This window comes from Eubalaena glacialis, chromosome 2 (genome assembly GCF_028564815.1).
Source record: "Eubalaena glacialis isolate mEubGla1 chromosome 2, mEubGla1.1.hap2.+ XY, whole genome shotgun sequence".
In the NCBI taxonomy this organism is placed as follows: Eukaryota; Metazoa; Chordata; class Mammalia; order Artiodactyla; family Balaenidae; genus Eubalaena; species Eubalaena glacialis.
Window position 1 is genome coordinate 117,577,022 of NC_083717.1, and position 17,531 is coordinate 117,594,552.

Sequence of the window (17,531 nt, forward strand, 5' to 3'; positions counted from 1 at the left end):
ATACAGACAGTTTTGTACTACAAATGTTAAAATAACAGAACAGCTCATAAAGACAGTAATTTAACTCCTTTAGCTAGGGTATCAGTAGAACAAAAGTTTGCCCCCAAACCATTCCCTGCTCCAAGCTGTAAGACACTTTCAATTACGAATGCATGAATATGGCCGATTATATTGCTAGTAAAATTGAGACCTGACCGCTGAAACATTTACAGATTGAAAATTCAAATAGACGAAGGCCACCGACCCCTGATTCCTACACATATACAATGAAAGAGAACTATGCTATTAAAAAAAAAAGAGAGAGAACTATGCATCTGATCCCGCCCCCAAATACTATAGAGTCCAGCTCCTCGGGGTCATTCTTTCACTCAATAAACATTTATTATGTGCCTACTGTGTGCCACGCATTGCACAGGCAGTGAACAAAACTGACCCCCAAATCCCTTCCTTAATAACAGGAATGTCTCTCTGTGAGGTTAGGCACTGGGAGACCAAGCCCTGGTTGTCCCCACCCCAAAAGGGTTAATCACACTGACAGCCGCACCCAACCGGCCTCCTAGACTTAAAGACACGTAGTCGCGGCCCCTGGGTTCTTTAATAATTGGGCCAAGACCTCTTGGGCAGGCTGGGGAAGCCCATGGCCTAGACCCTCCAGGGCACCCCAGCAGACAGGGAGCAAGGGACGCACACCCACCCCCCGCGCCACGTACCCACCCGGCGCACGCCCCCGCCGCCCTCCGCCCGTCCTGCGCAGGCGCTGCCGCCGTCCGGCTCGCGCGTGCCCTGCACGGCGCTCGCGGCTTCTGACTCGGGGCCCGGAACCCCACCAGCCCCGGTCCCACGAGGCCGCGACCCCAACCCCGGCCAGGACCCCACCGGCCGTCGCCTCTTACCAGCGCACTGGGCCCGGCGCCCCGGCCTCCTGCCTCTCGGTGGCCGCCTCGCGGACCTCTTCCTCCTCGGCCTCCGCGGCTGCCCCGGAAGGCCCTGCCGCGGCCCCGGCGGCCGCCTCTATCCCCGCCGCCGCCGCCTCTATCCCCGCCGCCGCCTCTCGCCACCGCCGCCGGGGCGCCCGCCCGCTCGTGGTCGCCATCCCCGCTAGGCCAGCCGCGGCCGGGTCGGCGTCCTCGGCCGCCCCGAGCTCCTCGCTCCGCCTGCATCTGGCCACCGACGGCGGTGCTGAGCGCGCGGGAGCCGGGCCGCCGCGGAGACGCCCTTGCCCCACCGGAAACGGGCCGCACGGAGGAGCCGCGAGCGACGGGCCCCCGGTGACAGCGAGCGCGGGGTGCGGGGCCGGGTATAGAAGCTGGCCGCGGCGGGGGCGGGGCGGGCGGCCGACCCCGGGCCTGGCAGGTGGGGCCGGAACCTGGTCTCTGGCAGGGCCGGGGGTTCAGAGGAAAGGGCTGACCAGTAGAAGCTGCAAGTGGGAGGGGTGTTTCTGGGGGAAGGGCCGTAGTAAGTAAAAGGATGGGTTATGAAATAAAGTTTATAGAATATGAACTCGTTTTTTAATGAAAAGAAGAAAGACATACTGATACGGTGTATTTGCCTAAGAAAAGGTCTTAAAAAGTATACACCGAAACATTCGTGTCACCGAGTCCAAGCTCCTGCTGCTCGCTGCAGGACAGGCCAGTGACTCCGAAAGATGATTGGTTGGGGCAAGGAGTAACGGCTTACCTGGAGAGACAGCAGACCGAGAAGATGGTGGACTCCTGCCCCCAAGGAACCAGCTGCCTGCGTTGGCATTCAGGCTTCTTTTATACTAAAACGGGAGAGAGCAAAGTCAAACATGTCCGGGTTCTGGTCAGCCTCCTCTTCCTCCTTGCAGTCATTCACAGGTGGGCCTGGTCAGGATGTTTCTTGTGAGCTAAAAGAAAAGGTATTCTAGCTTAATGCTCACTACCTGGGAGGCAGGGTTCCCAGAGATGGGCCATTATGTATAATTGAAGCTTACAGGCAACAGCCCTTTAGTGACTAACTTGTAACAATACAAAGGTTCTTCCCTATTACATTAGTGGTTAACTGTGGGGTGAGACTTCCAGTGAGTTAATTTTTCCATTTTTTTTCCTGTATAGTCTCCTGATCTTCAAGAATGAATAGGTGTAATTATTAAAGTTCCTTCATACCTCTGGGTTCAGGAGGAGGTATGAAGGAAGGGGGGGGTGCGGTCCTCAGGTGAGAGGTGTGGCCTGCCACAAGCCACTGGGAGTCGAGAGAACAGTGCAGCCTGTCATGGACAGAAGGGGCTCCCAGGACGTCAAAAGAATGTTTATAGAAATGACTGCTTTAGCTCACACTTACTGAGCACATGAGCATTTAATTCTCCTGTCAGCCCTGTGAGGTAGGTACTACTGTCATCCTTATTTTACAGATAAGGAAATAGCCCTAGAGAAGTTAAACCACTTGTCTGATGTGACACAGCTACGGTAGTGGTGGAAATGACATTCTAACTCAGGCAAGCTCAGTCTATTCATGTTTGTGTGTCAGTGTCATTAGTAGACAGTTTTGGGGACTCACCCATATTTTATGATTTAATATTTTGTTCCTTTTTATTGCTAAGCAGTAGTTCACTTTATAGATCCAGTCTATTTTAGCCAAGGGGGAAAAGGGCAGTTTTATATGGATACATGGGAGCCATTTTTAACTTTGTATTACAAGGACTTCCCTGGTGGCGCAGTGGTTAAGAATCCGCCTGCCAATGCAGGAGACACAAGTTCGAGCCCTGGTCCGGGAAGATCCCACATGCCGCGGAGCAATTAAGCCCATGTGCCACAACTACTGAGCCTGTGCTCCAGAGCCCACGAGCCACAACTACTGAGCCCGCGTGCCTAGAGCCCGTGCTCCTCAACAAGAGAAGCCACTGCAATGAGAAGCCCGCACGTCGCAACGAACAGCAGCCCCCACTCGCCACAACTAGAGAAAGCCCACACGCAGCAACAAAGACCCAATGCAGCCAAAAATAATAAATAAAATTATTTTTTAAAAATACTTTGTATTATAGAAACCACATGAAAATAATACAGACAAGGGTTAAAACATCCATCATCCAATCAGTGTGGCGAAACAGGTGTTTTTTTCCGAATCCTTTCTGTCCCTTTCTTACATTCATACATAGTTAACACTGTTCATTGCTTCTAATTATCTACTCTGTGTTCGGCACAGTGCTTGGTCTTGAAGATTGAGAAAAAAAGAAAAGAAAAAGAAAAAAGCCACAGTCCTTGCTCTCAAGTATCAATAGCTCACTTCCCAGAAGGAAGATGATAACTCTGTAAGCAGGTGATTGCACTATTGTGCTGAGTGCAGTGAGAGATTCAAGGCGAAGTCTGGAAGGAAGAAAAGTTAAACTGCCTAAATGAGTCACCCAGGGCTTCATGAGAAATAGACCCAGGAGCCAAGTCCTGGTGGTTGAGCAGGAGTTTGCCTGGTAAGTGGGACTAGAGAACTGCTGAAGGGTTGTAAACTGCAATCTTGAACAAAGTAACACAGAGCACAGTTCTAAGTACTTCCCATATAGCACTTCCTTTAGACCTCACAGCAGCCTTATGAGGTACTACTAGTGTCATCCCTGTTTCACAGATGAGAGATCTAAGACGGAGACGTAAAGTAACTTCCAAATCACACAGCTAGTGAGTAATGGAATGATTGGAACCCAGAGCAGTCTGGCTTCAGATTCTATGCTGTTAACCACTGTACTCAGAAAACCATTCTGTAGAGGAGAATCAGAATTCCAGGCAGCCATCAGGAAACTACTGGAAGAGTCCAAGCCACAAATAATTAGGGCCTAAATTGAGAGCTAAGAAGGAAGATAATGGGACAGATAGGAGATGGGAGAACTGATAGGACTTCGTGTCCAATTCTAAGTGGGGAGGTCAGAGTGAGAAGTTAGGGGTGATGCCCAGGTTTCTTGCTTGAGTGACCAGGTGGCTAATGATGCTATTAGTCAAGAGAGGAAATACAGGGTTGGGAGAGGAGATGTGTCAGGATAATAGTATTTTTTTTTAACACTGTATTCTATTATATATTTTTCTCTATTCATTGTCTTAATAGTTAACATTTTTGTCAATAGACACTGTCACTTCTCACACAGTACATCAATTTTCCCCTCTCTACTCTTCTCCAGCCTTTCCCATTTTTTATTCCTCCACATCCTATTTTTTTTTTTTTACCTTATCTTTTTTTGTGAAATTAACACTGTCAATGGCACTCAGAATTAAGTTATTCATCCTCATGCTCAAATTCATAATCCCACCCCTAGAGAAACACTAAACAAGCAGATGGGAGTAATAACAAGAATTTTATCCTTTTCTCTGCACCCCATAAAGGAACCAACAGGAGAACCCCTTGGACAACCTGAGCCCCCATCCCCTATGTGACCAGGAACTGTAATGGTTGGGTACATTATCTCTTCCTAATTCTACGTGCAGTGACATAAAGTTGGTTGCTTGAAATAGGTTACGGTGGGAACTTCTACACCACGGAAATTGGCAAAATTCTGCAAATCAGGACTTTGTTTCCACCCCCGTCAGTGGGGGTGGAAACAGGTTGTTAAATATTTATCAACACACCACAGATTCAGGCTGTCACCAAGATGAAGATCCACATATTAATCTCACGCCAGACAGCACAAATCAGGGCTTCTCAACTCCGGCACATTTGGGACTCGGTAATTTTTTGTGGTGGTGGTGGCTTGTCCTGAGCATTGTAGAATTTAACAGCATCCCCAGCCTCCAGCCACTAGGTGCTACCCACTGACGACCCTCCCTCCCCCCAGTTATGACAACCAAAAATGTCTCCAGACATTTATCCCAAGGGGCAAAATTACCCTGCCTGAGAACCACTAGCAAAAATGGATTTAACTGTATAACTATCCCTCAAGAAGCCTCCAAAATTATGACATTGAAAAGATCAGTTGGGGGGCGGGGGGGGGGGTGGGAACAGGAATTCCCTGGCAGTCCAGTGATTAGGGGTCCACACTTTCACTGCCAAGGGCATGGGTTCAATCCCTGGTCGGGGAAATAAGATCAGTGGGTTTCAGATTAAGCCAACTTCGTTAGAGCACAGAGAGGCTTGTTTGTGGATAGTAAAAGGTAACATTTATTTAACATTTACTTTGTGCCTGGCACAATTTCCAAGCACTTTACACACACTAACTCATTTAATCTTCGTTACTATTTCTATGAAGTAAACACTATTATTCCTATTTTACAGATAAGAAAACTGAGTCACAAAGGAGTTCAATCATTTGCTCAAGCTAATGAGTGACAAAACTGAGATTCATACCCGGTCAGGCTGGTTTCAGAATCTGTGCCCTTATGTCTATGCTGCAGATGCCATCAGAAGTCCAGGGACTACATTACTCTGCCCTCCCCATCTATGAGTTCAAGGTTTTTTCAATTCAACCAGGAGTGTTTAGGATATGGAGAATTTGAAGGTCTCCTGCTAACACTTCCTAATTGGAGGACATCACTGACAGAAATCCTTTTAACCAGGATGTTGAGAAAGAATGCTTTCCTCATTTGATTCTGATCCACATGGGAAAAGTGTCTGTCATCGAGGATGAAAATGGCACACAAGTACCTACCGCATTGCAAAAAAAGCCAAAAAACAACAGAGAGCTTTTAGTTTTATAAATAACAAAGGGAAGGAGGATTTTCTGCAACTGCTTTGACATGATAGTCCTGATTTTAAATATATGCCATTGCATGAATAAAAAATTCAGTTTTCCCTTAGGTAGTATTCATGAGATATCTAAAACAAAGTCCTGAATTACATAGGTAACTCCTAAGAAAATAAACCGCACTTTTTGCATATTTTATATATGCAAAAAATACATGTGACCTAATTTTTTTAAATGAAGCCAATTCCTTAAGGTAATAGTTCTCAAAATGTGGACCAGCAGCATAGCATCACCTGGGAACTTATGAGAAATGCAAATTCTCAGGCCTCACCCCAGAATCAGCAACTCTGGGGATGAGGCCCAGCAATCAGGACTTTCACAAACCCATCAGGTGATCGTGATGCGTGCCCAAGTTTGAGAATCACCATCTCAAGGTAGTATTGGGCATTTAAACACCACAAGAATACCTCCTAATTCCTAGTCCAAGATTTTATAAACTCTCACTGTTTGATGAAAGTAGATGTTATTTTTCTTCTTTTTTTCAATTTTTTTTTATTGAAGTACAGTTGATTTACCATGTTGTGCCCATCTCTGCTGTACAGCAAAGTGACTCAGTTATGCACATATAGACATTCTTTTTTATATTCTTTTCCATTATGGTTTATCTCAGGATACTGAATATAGTTCCCTGTGCTATACAGTTCCCTGTTGTTTATCCATTCTAAATGTAATAGTTTGCATCTACCAACCCCAAACTCCCAGTCCATCCCTCTCCCTCCCCCCATCTCCCTTGGCAACCACAAGTCTGTTCTCTGTGTCTACAAGTCTGTTTCTGTTTTGTAGATAGGTTCGTTTGTGCCATATTTTAGATGCCACATATAAGTGAAATCATATGGTATTTGTCAGAAAGTAGCTGTTATGATAGGATTGTTTTAAAAAGGCACTGTGCCCTTGCAAATATAATTCTTATGGGGAAAAAAAAGCATCTTCCTGATTCTTCTCTTTATAGGCAGGCAGATTTTCTACAGTTTAGTTGATTTCTGATGCTTAGTCTATGAACAATTCAAATTGGAAAACACTGATAAGGTCTCTTATGTCTGTTTATTTACTTTGTGTTTTGGACAGCAGCATCCACCATTGAGGGGTGCTCTCTGGCTGAAGGGGGAGAGAGTCTGACAGGAGTCACTCTTTCAGGCCCGGTTCCCCAGCCTGTAACCTGGGGAAGATGAGGGCAAGCGAACCGCCTGTCAGCTCACAATGGTGCTTTGGCTTCCAGAGCTGGTGTCAGGGGTAGAGAACTCCCAAAAATGAACGGAACAAACTCCGAGCATACAGAATTCATGACCTGATCCCTTCTCCTCTCTCCCTCCATCCTCACTCCCACTCCCGCTTTCTGTTTCACAGAGAGAGGGGAACAATCAGAAAAGACTCTCCACCACTGCCATTACTACAACTCCCAGCCTACCTGTGCCTGCACACACATACCTTTCCTCCTCTCCTGTTCCTGAGAGAGGCCTCTGCTCCAGTGCGAGGTCAGTGCCTTTAGTACGGCACTGGGTCCTATCCTTGCTCACCTACCGGAGGACATCTCTCCAGCAACTACCTCTCCTCTCTCCTACACATCAGTTTCTCTCTTCTAATGACTGGATCGCTCACATCAGGCTGCAAACGTGCTACAATTTACACCTTTCTTAAAAACACAAACAAACACTCGGTCCCACATTCTAATCCAGCTTCTGCCCCATTTCTCTACTCCTTTCTACAGCAAAGCTCCTCAGAAGAGTCATCTATGGCACTGTCCCATTCCTCCTCCCATTCAGCCTTGAATTCACCCCACAGGGCTCTCATGCCCACCACTTTACCAACGTGACTTATGTTCTCCATGTAACTACATCCATTAGTCAGGTCTCGGTCTTAATCCTTCTTGTTTTATCAGCTTCATTTGATACAGTTGATCACTCCCCCCTCCTTGAAACATTCCCTTTTTGCTTCCAGAATGACACACTATCCTTGGGAATTCAAAGATGAATATATGATCCATGCCTCCAAGTCTGTTAGGAAGACTTAGACAACGCCGTCAAGAGCTTCTGGACTTCCAGAGTCTCACATAAATCCATTTGTGGCGGTACCGCCCAGACTTTTTCATGTCCAGGCACACATAAAGAGATGATAACATCTGCCCCGTACTTCGGGATAAGGAGACAAGACCAACCCCAACAGAAGACAACCCACCTAGGCAACTCCAAGGCCTGAGGGTCACAACACGTGCTTTGAATGGCTCCAATGTATGCCTTCATGTAAAGCAACCCACCTCTGTTTTCTTGGGCTACAATGAAAATACAATCCTTTGATGGCCTTGGTAATAGACTTCTCTGTCGCACAAATGTGGTGCAAAGGCTCAATAATTCTTATATACTCTTTTTCTTAGAATTGTAGAAGTTTAACTCCTTCAGTTCAAGGCCTGTTGTATATCCCTCTTATATGCCCCGCAGAGCCTAGCACAGTGGTGAACACAGGACATATTTTTAAAAATATGTCAGATTAAAATTCTGTGCCAGATACTATTGCTTCAGCAACATCGTCTTTTTTTTTCTTTTACGTGAAAGCAGGTTTATTTAGAGAGATACAACTTCCATAGGCAGAATGCAGTCTGTCTCAGGAGGCGAGAGTGGCCGAGGAGTCCTTTCTTAATCACCATACGTTTTTGGACAGCATTCCGTTCTATCAATCAAAGGTTAGATAGACCTTACTTGAAGGTAGAAACCAAAAAAGACAAGTCCAGAACCTCCCTTACTCACACATTGTGTCATTGGAAGTTCTTCCTGATATCTAACCCGATGGTACCATGTGTCTAAGCTTACTTTCTATGATTTAGCCTTGAAAAGGAAGGAGAGGAGGAGCGGCACATGAATAGTCTGCATAACAACACGAGCTGGTGATGATGGTGTCCTGATATCACTGGATTGTAGATGCTGTTAAAGTTTTCCACTGTGGTTGCTATGGAAAGAGTGAAGAGTGGTTTGGGCATAAAGCTTCTCAGAGAAAAGGTGTTTCAGAAAAGCAAAGCCCCAGAAGTCATCAAGGCCACTCCACAAGGAAAGGAATTCATTTGGTACACAGTGTTACCTTTTTCGGTTTTTATGTTGTTTTGCTCCATTTGTAATTTATTGACAACAAAGAAGCAAGAAGCAATCTACCAAGGTTGGGAACAAGGACACTTTTATTACTCTGAGATTCTTGTTTTCTGTTCAGTAGTGGAAAATAAGCCAGGGATGATTATCTGTTCTCTGCTGATGCAGGCACCTTAGAAATAAACATATTCTCAACACTATGGTGAAAAACGGAAACTTTTAAAGTTTGAGTAACCAAATAAGAACTCCGAAGACTTCTCACTCCTCCCCATAACCACTTCTATTTCATTTGCCTCCATAACACACACAAAAACATTGAGTCTCCCCTCCATAAATACAATCTTTCAGTCAAAAACATTCTAATGATTCAAAAAGTTTATTATGGAAGACTAAGATGCCTGAAACTCAGTTTTCACCCTCGACTATCATCCAGCTATCAGAACAAAAAGAAATCAATCCTCAGTCATGGAACCTACCTCATGTCCCAGATGCCTCTGTCTGTGGAAAGTCTGTCCATTCCCAGCAGTTTAGGAATCAGGAAAATCACTCTCAAAAATGAGGCAGGGGAAAAAAAGGAAAGAATAGAGGGAAGCAAAGCTGGAAAGGAAATATGTATTAATTTCAAATAAGAAGAACTCAACTGTCCTTGTGATTAAGTAATTTTTTTTTTTTTTTTTTTTTTGGCCGCGCAGCATGTGGGATGTTAGTTTCCCCGATCAGGGATCGAACCCACACTCCCTGCATTGGAAGTGCGGAGTCTTAACCACTGGACCACCAGGGAAGTCCCTCAACTGTCCTTGGAAGGCAGAGGGGGATCCGAATTGTTACTGGACATTTCAGTTGGAAAATTCCATTTTCAACAGCACATTGTCAGCTATGGTTCCCCTTTTCTAAGAAGTTCAGCCATTACCCTCAGCCTTGCTATTTAAAGTATGGCTCATGAATCAGCAGCATTGAGAGGTTTTGAGAAATGTGGACTTGCAAGCCCTGCCCTTCTGCAATTTAACAAGATCCTCCAGGTAATCATGAGCATTTTGAGAAGCACTGAGCCTGGTCAGCCTTCAGTTCTAACGTGCTCTGAGCTGATGCCAACACTGCCCCTCTATCAACCGCACCTTGAGTAGCAAGGATCTAGCGAAGGCACTGGCTTTCCACCCTGGCTGCAAGTGAGAATCACCTGAGGAATTTCAAAACAACATGAGCCTGAGTCTCTCCTACATTGATTCGGAATTAACAGGTCTGGGGTGGGGCCCAGACATTAGTATTTTTCAAAAGCTCCCAGATGATTCTAACAAGTGGCCAGTGGTGAGATCTACTTACCTAGACTAACTCTTCATTTTATAATAATTAAAACCCCAAACTGCCATTAGAATAGGACTTGGTGGTTTCCCTACATTATCTCATTTGGGAGTCCTCAAAACAACTCCGTAAGGTAGATACAGCAGATATTGTTATACCTGTTTAACAGATAAGAAAATTAGCTGAGAGCTGCTTTCACTACACTAACTTAGGGTGCAGCTAAATAACTGCTATTTCCCTGGTTGAGAATAGCGGAAAGTTGAGGTCTAAAATTAATACAACATCCAGTGTTTTCCACTGTGAGTCTATAGGAAAAGCCTGAACTCATCTTAAAGGATAAATCACCAATGCCAATCTCTTAATTTTATATGTGAGGAAACTGAGGCCCAGAGATTTGTCTCAAACCACAAATTTTAGCTGAAATGAGAACTCAGATCTCCACACTCCTAGTTCAGTATGTTTCCCACTGAATTGCATTTCCCAAGCGTGATCCATCTTGTGGGATTCCACAAGATACTAACAGATGTTCCACTGAAAAAGGTTAGATATGCTAAGCCACATCTGGGTTAAAACAAATTGAATAGTGTCCTTGACCTCAGGACTTCTCGGCCTTCACTGGGCTCATGTGTCCTCCAAGTCTCTGAGAGCTTTATATAATATATGGCATTTCCACAACTTATTTGACTATGGAACCACTTTTTTTCAGTCAAGAATCTTGAAATAGTCCTATTCAAATAAGCAGACCTTGAGGAGGACTGTAGGCTACTCTGCTTGAGGGGCTGGAAACGAGGTTATGCCCTCAGAATTAGGGCACCAACTATAATAACTAAAGGGAAAAGTATCATTAGCACCATGAAGCATCTAAAACAGTCAGCTCAAGGCTGCAAAAGTATGACCTCATCATTTTATTCCACCTTGTCCCTTAATAGACCATGCCTCAGACCCATTCCCCCAATAGGAAGAGTCGTTGTGATGTCCTTCTTGATGGTTTGCTACTCTGTAATGAGCAAATCCCTGTGTCAGGCACTAGGCAAAGCACTTACCCGGATAATCTTGTTTAATCTTTAACACAATCCTATGAGGTAAGGACTCCTAGTATCCCTACTTTAAAGTTTAAAAATCTGAGAATTAAAAGAGGTTAAGTAGCATGTCCAAAGTCATACAGTAAGTAATGGAACTAGGTCTTGAACCTGAAGATGCCCAATGTCAGATTCAGTTATGTGATTATGACATGATGTTGCCACTATAAATGATCTTCTTTTCCATTTATCAGAGTGTATTCTATTTATCAGAGAGAGACAGAGATAGAGAGATAGAGACAGAGAGAGAGCTTTTTGAGAAATTTTTAAGGATTGTGAGGGCTAACAAGTCTGCAATGTGCAGTGCAGGCCAGCAGGCTGGAAATCCCAGCAGGAGTTAATGCTGTAGTCTTGAGTCTGAAGGCAATCTGGAGGCAGAATTCCTTCTTCTGGGGACCTCAGTCCTTTCCCTTAAGGATTTCAACCGATTGGATGAGTCCCACCCACGTTATGGAGGATAATCTGCTTTACCCAAAGTCTACTGATTGAAATGTTAGTCACATCTACAAAATGCCTTCACAGCAACACCTAGACTCAGGTGTTAGACCAACAGCTGGGTACTGTAGTCTGGCCAAGTTGACACTTAAAATTAACCATCACACTATGTAATAAACAAAAATTTAAAAAGTAGGTATCTTAGATTGCATAGTCCAATTTCCTTATTTTGCAAATGAGAAAACAGATCAGAAAGGATAAGCCCCCAGTGATACACATGCGTTCACAGGAGAACATGCACACCCACACATGCAGAACCATTCATAAGTTGCTCACTACCTTCTAATACAATTAAGTAGAAAAATTAAATCCCTCCAAAACACTATTTATTTTTATTTTGAAGACTTGATTAGAAAAAATCAGCAAACAGTCCATTTTATTACTTCTCTCCAGGCTAATGCTCCCACACGCTGGATGTGGGGACTACTTTCAGAGCAGATGGGGAGTCTGGAAATAGCTGACACTTTTCTCCCCAAAAGCGGACTTACTCTCAAGTTCATTCCTGTCCCTCCTACCCACCCCCTCAACCTCTCCAGTCTCACCTGTCACTTCTCAGGCTTCCTCCAACTTTATGCCTCCTCTTGCCTCTGGGCTTGCAAACAAGCTCTTCCGTCTGCGGCACTCTTTCCTCAACCCCCTACCCCTCCACACACACACCCCTTTTGCCTGGCTAAAGCCCAGTCATGCTTAAGTCTCAGCTGAAACATCTTTTCCTCAGGTAATGCCCCTGCCCCTAGCAGACTGGGTTAGATGTCCTTCCCATGCGCCCCTATGGCACGCAGTACCAGCCCCTGATATTTACTGTTTATTTATCTATATCCTCACTAATGGTATCCCCAGCATGGTATCCACAGTGTTAGAGTGTATCACATGAAAGACATTCAATAAATATTTATTGGGGAAGGAAGAAAAGGAGGAATGAAGGAAAAAGGAAGGAATTTCTTTAGGGCCTATCTTGCACTGCATGACTGAGATCTGACTATTAGAAACAGTCTGTGATGAAATTTGTCCAGGGAACTGCAGGGTGTAGAGCAAATTTGGTCTTTTCAGGTGCTAGGGAGTCTCTGCCAAGTGACCTGGCATCCTGGGGTTTTGTTTTGCCGTCATTTGGACATTGATGTCACCAGGGAGTTATCGGTGTAAGGTAACAGGAAGCTGAACCAGGGTGGTAGCAGCAGGAATGGAAAGGGACCCATAAAGGGATGTTTCACGGCTAATTTGGACTGCATTCGTTGGGATGTGAAGGAGAAGGGTGCAAGATCAGGAAGCTGGGAGAATCTGATTTCTGGTACAAGACAATATCATCAATTCAACTCCACACTGAATTGGAGGTATTAGGAAAGCATCTAAAAATACAGCTGAAAATATAAAACAAAGCCAAGAAGATCTATAGTCCTTCACAAATTATTTATATCAATTACTGTGATCAAAGAAGTGTCAAAACTGGCCAGTAGGCAGAACCGGTATCGCCTATATGATGTGCTTTGAGGGTCATCAAAAAGACTCTTCTCCTTCACGATCTATCATCATGTCAAGGTACCTGAAATGTAATTAAAATGGTACTTTTCGTATATCATCACATATAATTTGTATGCACATATTATATCTCTGGAAGGAAAGATAAGTCATGGTAACAGTGGTTACCTCTGGAAAAGGGGGATTAGGAGATTGGAGGTCAGAGGAGGGAGGGAAACCTATCTTTTACCATTTACACTTTTGTACCCACTGAAGCTTTTTATCATGTACATAGATCTTTAATGTAGAAAAGAAAATTTTTCATTTTATTTTTAAAAGTTGGAATTTGTCAATGGGCAGTTGGTTAAATAAATTATAGTACATCCATTAAGTGGGATAATGTACAGTCATTAAAAGGAAAAAAAAAACGGGGCTTCCCTGGTGGCGCAGTGGTTAAGAATCTGCCTGCCAATGCAGGGGACACGGGTTCGAGCCCTGGTCTGGGAAGATCCCACATGCCGCGGAGCAACTAAGCCCGCGAGCCACAACTACTGAGCCTGCGCGTTTGGAGCCTGTGCTCCGAAACGGGAGAGGCCGCGACAGTGAGAGGCCCGCGCACCGCGATGAAGAGTGGCCCCTGCTCGCCGCAACTGGAGAAAGCCCTCGCACAGAAACGAAGACCCAACACAGCCAAAAATAAATAAATAAATAAATTTTTTTTAAAAATGAAAAAAAGATAGCTTTGATCCAAAAGATGTACTGATCCAAAGATGTCCATGATGATTTGTTAAGTAAAAAACAAAATTTAGAGTGTAAACATTAAAAATCCACCCATTAAAACAAAATGTGTTTAAATATTTGTTAGCATGTATATGCATAGGGAAAAGCTGTCAAAATACACCTGTTAGCATTGATTACCCTGGCAAGATGGAATTAGAAGAAACTTTCGCTTTCGAAGTTATACATTTTGACATTGCTTGAACTTTTACAAGGAGCATATTACTTTATAATCAGAAAAAAAGATAATTTAAAACATTTGTGACAATGCAAATAGCCCAAAAATGGAGGGAGAGTCATCATCTTCAGCAGCTGGGGCAACTTTTAAACCCTCTAGATGAAAACTAGGTACTCATGGGTAGTGTGTGCATTAAGTCAGGGAGAAGTGGTGTAATACAGCCTTGGCTCACAACAGTGCCTCAATAATGTTTAATAACTGAATTTATAATTAAACTCAATAAAGTTGGACTATAAAGTAGGTACAACTTGTCTTTTTCCCAAGTGAATGACAAAATAGGTACTTATCGCCAGGAGCTTAAAAAACAGAGGGTCTGACCTCAAGGCCATAGTCTAAGATAACTTAGCATCACCTGTTTTCCCCTCTTCACTGCTTTCCAACAATCTGATTCTTTTCTTTTTGTTTGCCCTTGTCATCTTCCCAGCCCTTTTTGTAAAATTGCCCATTAAAACCACAAGAGGGCAGCAGCCTCATGTACAAGAAAGGCTCTCAGGCATTGGTAATCATAAAAAGCAAAGGGAGGAGATGCCTTTATAAAAAGTGTTATCAAAACTTTAGAGATTTCGGCATCTTGCTCTGAATAGGTGTGGGACCACATTTAATGTTCTGTTAGAAATTATAAACAATGAGTGGAAAAGAAATTCATGCTGGTGAGTGGAGCTAATGTATTTCCCTCTCTTCCAGAAACTGGCCAGAAGAAGTGAGATCGAAAAGAGAACAGTCTAGAACCTAAGACTTACTCCTAATGTAAACTCTTGCACCAGGATGGAAGGGGAATCTTACCACAATGCTACTACCGTCAATGGCACCCCAGTGAATCACCAGCCTTTGGAACGCCACAGGTTGTGGGAAGTCATCACCATCGCAGCTGTGACAGCTGTGGTGAGCCTGATCACCATCGTGGGCAACGTCTTAGTCATGATCTCTTTCAAAGTCAACAGTCAGCTGAAGACAGTTAACAACTATTACCTGCTCAGCTTAGCCTGTGCAGATCTCATCATTGGGATCTTCTCCATGAACCTCTACACTACCTACATCCTCATGGGACACTGGGCTCTCGGCAGTCTGGCTTGTGACCTTTGGCTTGCACTGGACTACGTGGCCAGCAATGCTTCTGTCATGAACCTTCTGGTGATCAGTTTTGACCGATACTTTTCTATCACAAGACCCCTGACGTATCGGGCCAAGCGTACCCCAAAGAGGGCTGGCATCATGATTGGCTTGGCCTGGCTGATCTCCTTCATCCTCTGGGCCCCAGCGATCCTCTGCTGGCAGTACTTGGTTGGGGAGCGGACGGTCCCACCAGATGAGTGCCAGATCCAGTTCCTCTCGGAGCCCACCATCACTTTTGGCACTGCCATCGCTGCATTCTACATCCCTGTTTCTGTCATGACAATCCTCTACTGCCGAATCTACCGGGAAACAGAGAAGCGAACCAAGGACCTGGCCGACCTCCAGGGCTCTGACTGCGTGGCTGAAACTGAGAAGAGAAAGCCAGCTCAGGAGGCTCTGCTCACGTCCTGCTTTAGCTGCCCCCAGCCCACACTGGCCCAGAGGGAAAGGAACCAAGCCTCCTGGTCATCCTCCTGCAGGAGCACCTCCGTCACTGCGAAGCCATCCCGAGCCACTGGCCCGAGCACTGAGTGGGGCAAAGCCGAGCAGCAAACCACCTGCAGCAGCTACCCCTCCTCAGAAGATGAAGACAAGCCCACCACTGACCCTGTCTTTCAAGTGGTCTACAAGAGTCAGGCCAAGGAAAGCCCAAGGGAAGAATTCAGTGCTGAAGAGACCAAGGAAACTTTTGTGAACGCTCAAACTGAAAAAAATGACTATGACACCCAAAAATACTTCCTGTCTCCAGCTGCTGCTCATCGACCCAAGAGTCAGAAGTGCATGGCCTATAAGTTCCGATTGGTGGTGAAAGCTGATGGGACCCAGGATACCAACAACGGCTGTCGCAAGGTGAAAATCATGCCCTGCTCCTTCCCGGTGTCCAAGGACCCTTCGGCAAAAGGCCTTGATCCCAACCTCAGCCATCAGATGACCAAACGAAAGAGGATGGTCCTCGTCAAAGAGAGGAAAGCAGCCCAGACCCTGAGTGCAATTCTCCTGGCTTTCATCATCACGTGGACTCCTTACAACATCATGGTCCTGGTTTCCACCTTCTGCGACAAGTGTGTCCCAGTCACCCTGTGGCACTTGGGCTACTGGCTGTGCTACGTCAATAGCACTGTCAACCCCATTTGCTATGCCCTCTGCAACAGAACCTTCAGGAAGACCTTTAAGATGCTGCTTCTCTGCCGATGGAAAAAGAAAAAAGTGGAAGAGAAATTGTACTGGCAGGGGAACAGCAAACTCCCCTGAAAAGTAACGACTCCCCTCAAAAGAATGACCGTGGTCAAGGTCCTCTGAGGATGGGTGAGCTGATTCTGGTTTACTTTTCAAAAAGACCTTTTGAGTCCCTGAGGACATGGAAAGCCTCGAGGTCCGTCGCCAAAAGGAAAGAGTCACAGCTGCCACAGTTGCTGCCAAATTGAATGATTCTTATCGATGACCAGGGTCGCCTGATGCTGCTGGAGTGTTTGCCACCAAAGAGACAGACTCATGACCCTTCACAGAAGGAGGGGCACTTGGTCACAGTGAACAACAACTGAGGCAGCTCCTGTCCAACCTTCTGTGGGCAACAGCAGGACCGGTGGAAACCTGTCACAGAGTTTTGTGCAGTATGTATGTGTCTCTGAAGTTGTCTCATTTCAGTGAGAACCAGGAGAATGTAAGTCAGTGTCACCTGTTAACAAGAGTGAGATTCAACTGGCTTCTAAGATTCTATTTCTTTATAAACTGATCAGTATTTATTATGCAGCTATTATGTGTTCCGTACTGTGGTATGTTTTCCTGTCCCTACATCTGAGCAAAGCTCTTGCTCTTCCTTTTCACAACTGATGCCAATTCCTGGTACCCACTGAGGCCAAGCCGGTCCCCACAGAACCACTCTTCCTCTCAGAGACCTGGGTCTGAAAGGACACTGGAACCTGATCACACCCAGTCCTACAGAGAAGCCTCTATTCTGCTAATAAAGGTGATCAGGTCTCCACAGTCAGTTATTTTGTTTTTACCAGTGGGGATTTTTTTCCTTTTATGTAAACAAATATTATGTATTGTAGTTTGTGCCCTTTGAACCCATTTATTTATGCTCTGTCCTTAGGAAGACTAATTGTATGACAGCTCTTCACTGGGTAAAGACCTTCTCCAGTCTGTTTAATCATGGTTCTCTTAAATTATTCTCAGAGGGCTTACTTTCTAATCTCTTCACAAGGCAAACCTGAGGCAAAATGTGCAAAACAAATTTGGTTTCACTCCATGCTTTTGAACTTCTTCCAGGCCCTTTTGCAGGCCCTCATCCAGACCCCCAATTCACACCCAGGCACAAGCAGGTCACT

General features: G+C 45.0%; 2 protein-coding genes and 1 long non-coding RNA gene across 3 annotated transcripts in view; 2 read left to right on the forward strand and 1 right to left on the reverse strand.

Moving 5' to 3' along the window:
- The window catches only part of AVEN (apoptosis and caspase activation inhibitor), a 204,988-nt gene extending 203,589 nt beyond the window's left edge, over positions 1 to 1,399 (reverse strand). The window contains exon 1 of the mRNA XM_061180552.1: positions 894 to 1,399. Within this exon, the coding sequence (XP_061036535.1) occupies positions 894 to 1,160 (267 nt within the window). The 5' untranslated portion in view covers positions 1,161 to 1,399. The remainder of the gene's footprint in view (positions 1 to 893) is intronic.
- A 79-nt stretch (positions 1,400 to 1,478) lies between these two features.
- LOC133084244 (uncharacterized) lies at positions 1,479 to 2,988 on the forward strand. The gene is made up of 2 exons (XR_009699407.1): positions 1,479 to 1,838; positions 2,659 to 2,988. It is a non-coding gene; the product is annotated as an uncharacterized LOC133084244 (long non-coding RNA).
- An 11,868-nt stretch (positions 2,989 to 14,856) lies between these two features.
- LOC133085304 (muscarinic acetylcholine receptor M5) lies at positions 14,857 to 16,455 on the forward strand. Its single transcript, XM_061182289.1, has one exon. It carries the CDS (start codon positions 14,857 to 14,859, stop codon positions 16,453 to 16,455), a length of 1,599 nt encoding a protein of 532 aa, XP_061038272.1.
- The last annotated feature ends 1,076 nt before the right edge of the window (positions 16,456 to 17,531 follow it).

Excerpts from the sequence above, each read along its gene's own strand:
- LOC133085304 (XM_061182289.1), top strand. The coding sequence starts at position 14,857 with ATGGAAGGGGAATCTTACCACAATGCTACTACCGTCAATGGCACCCCA.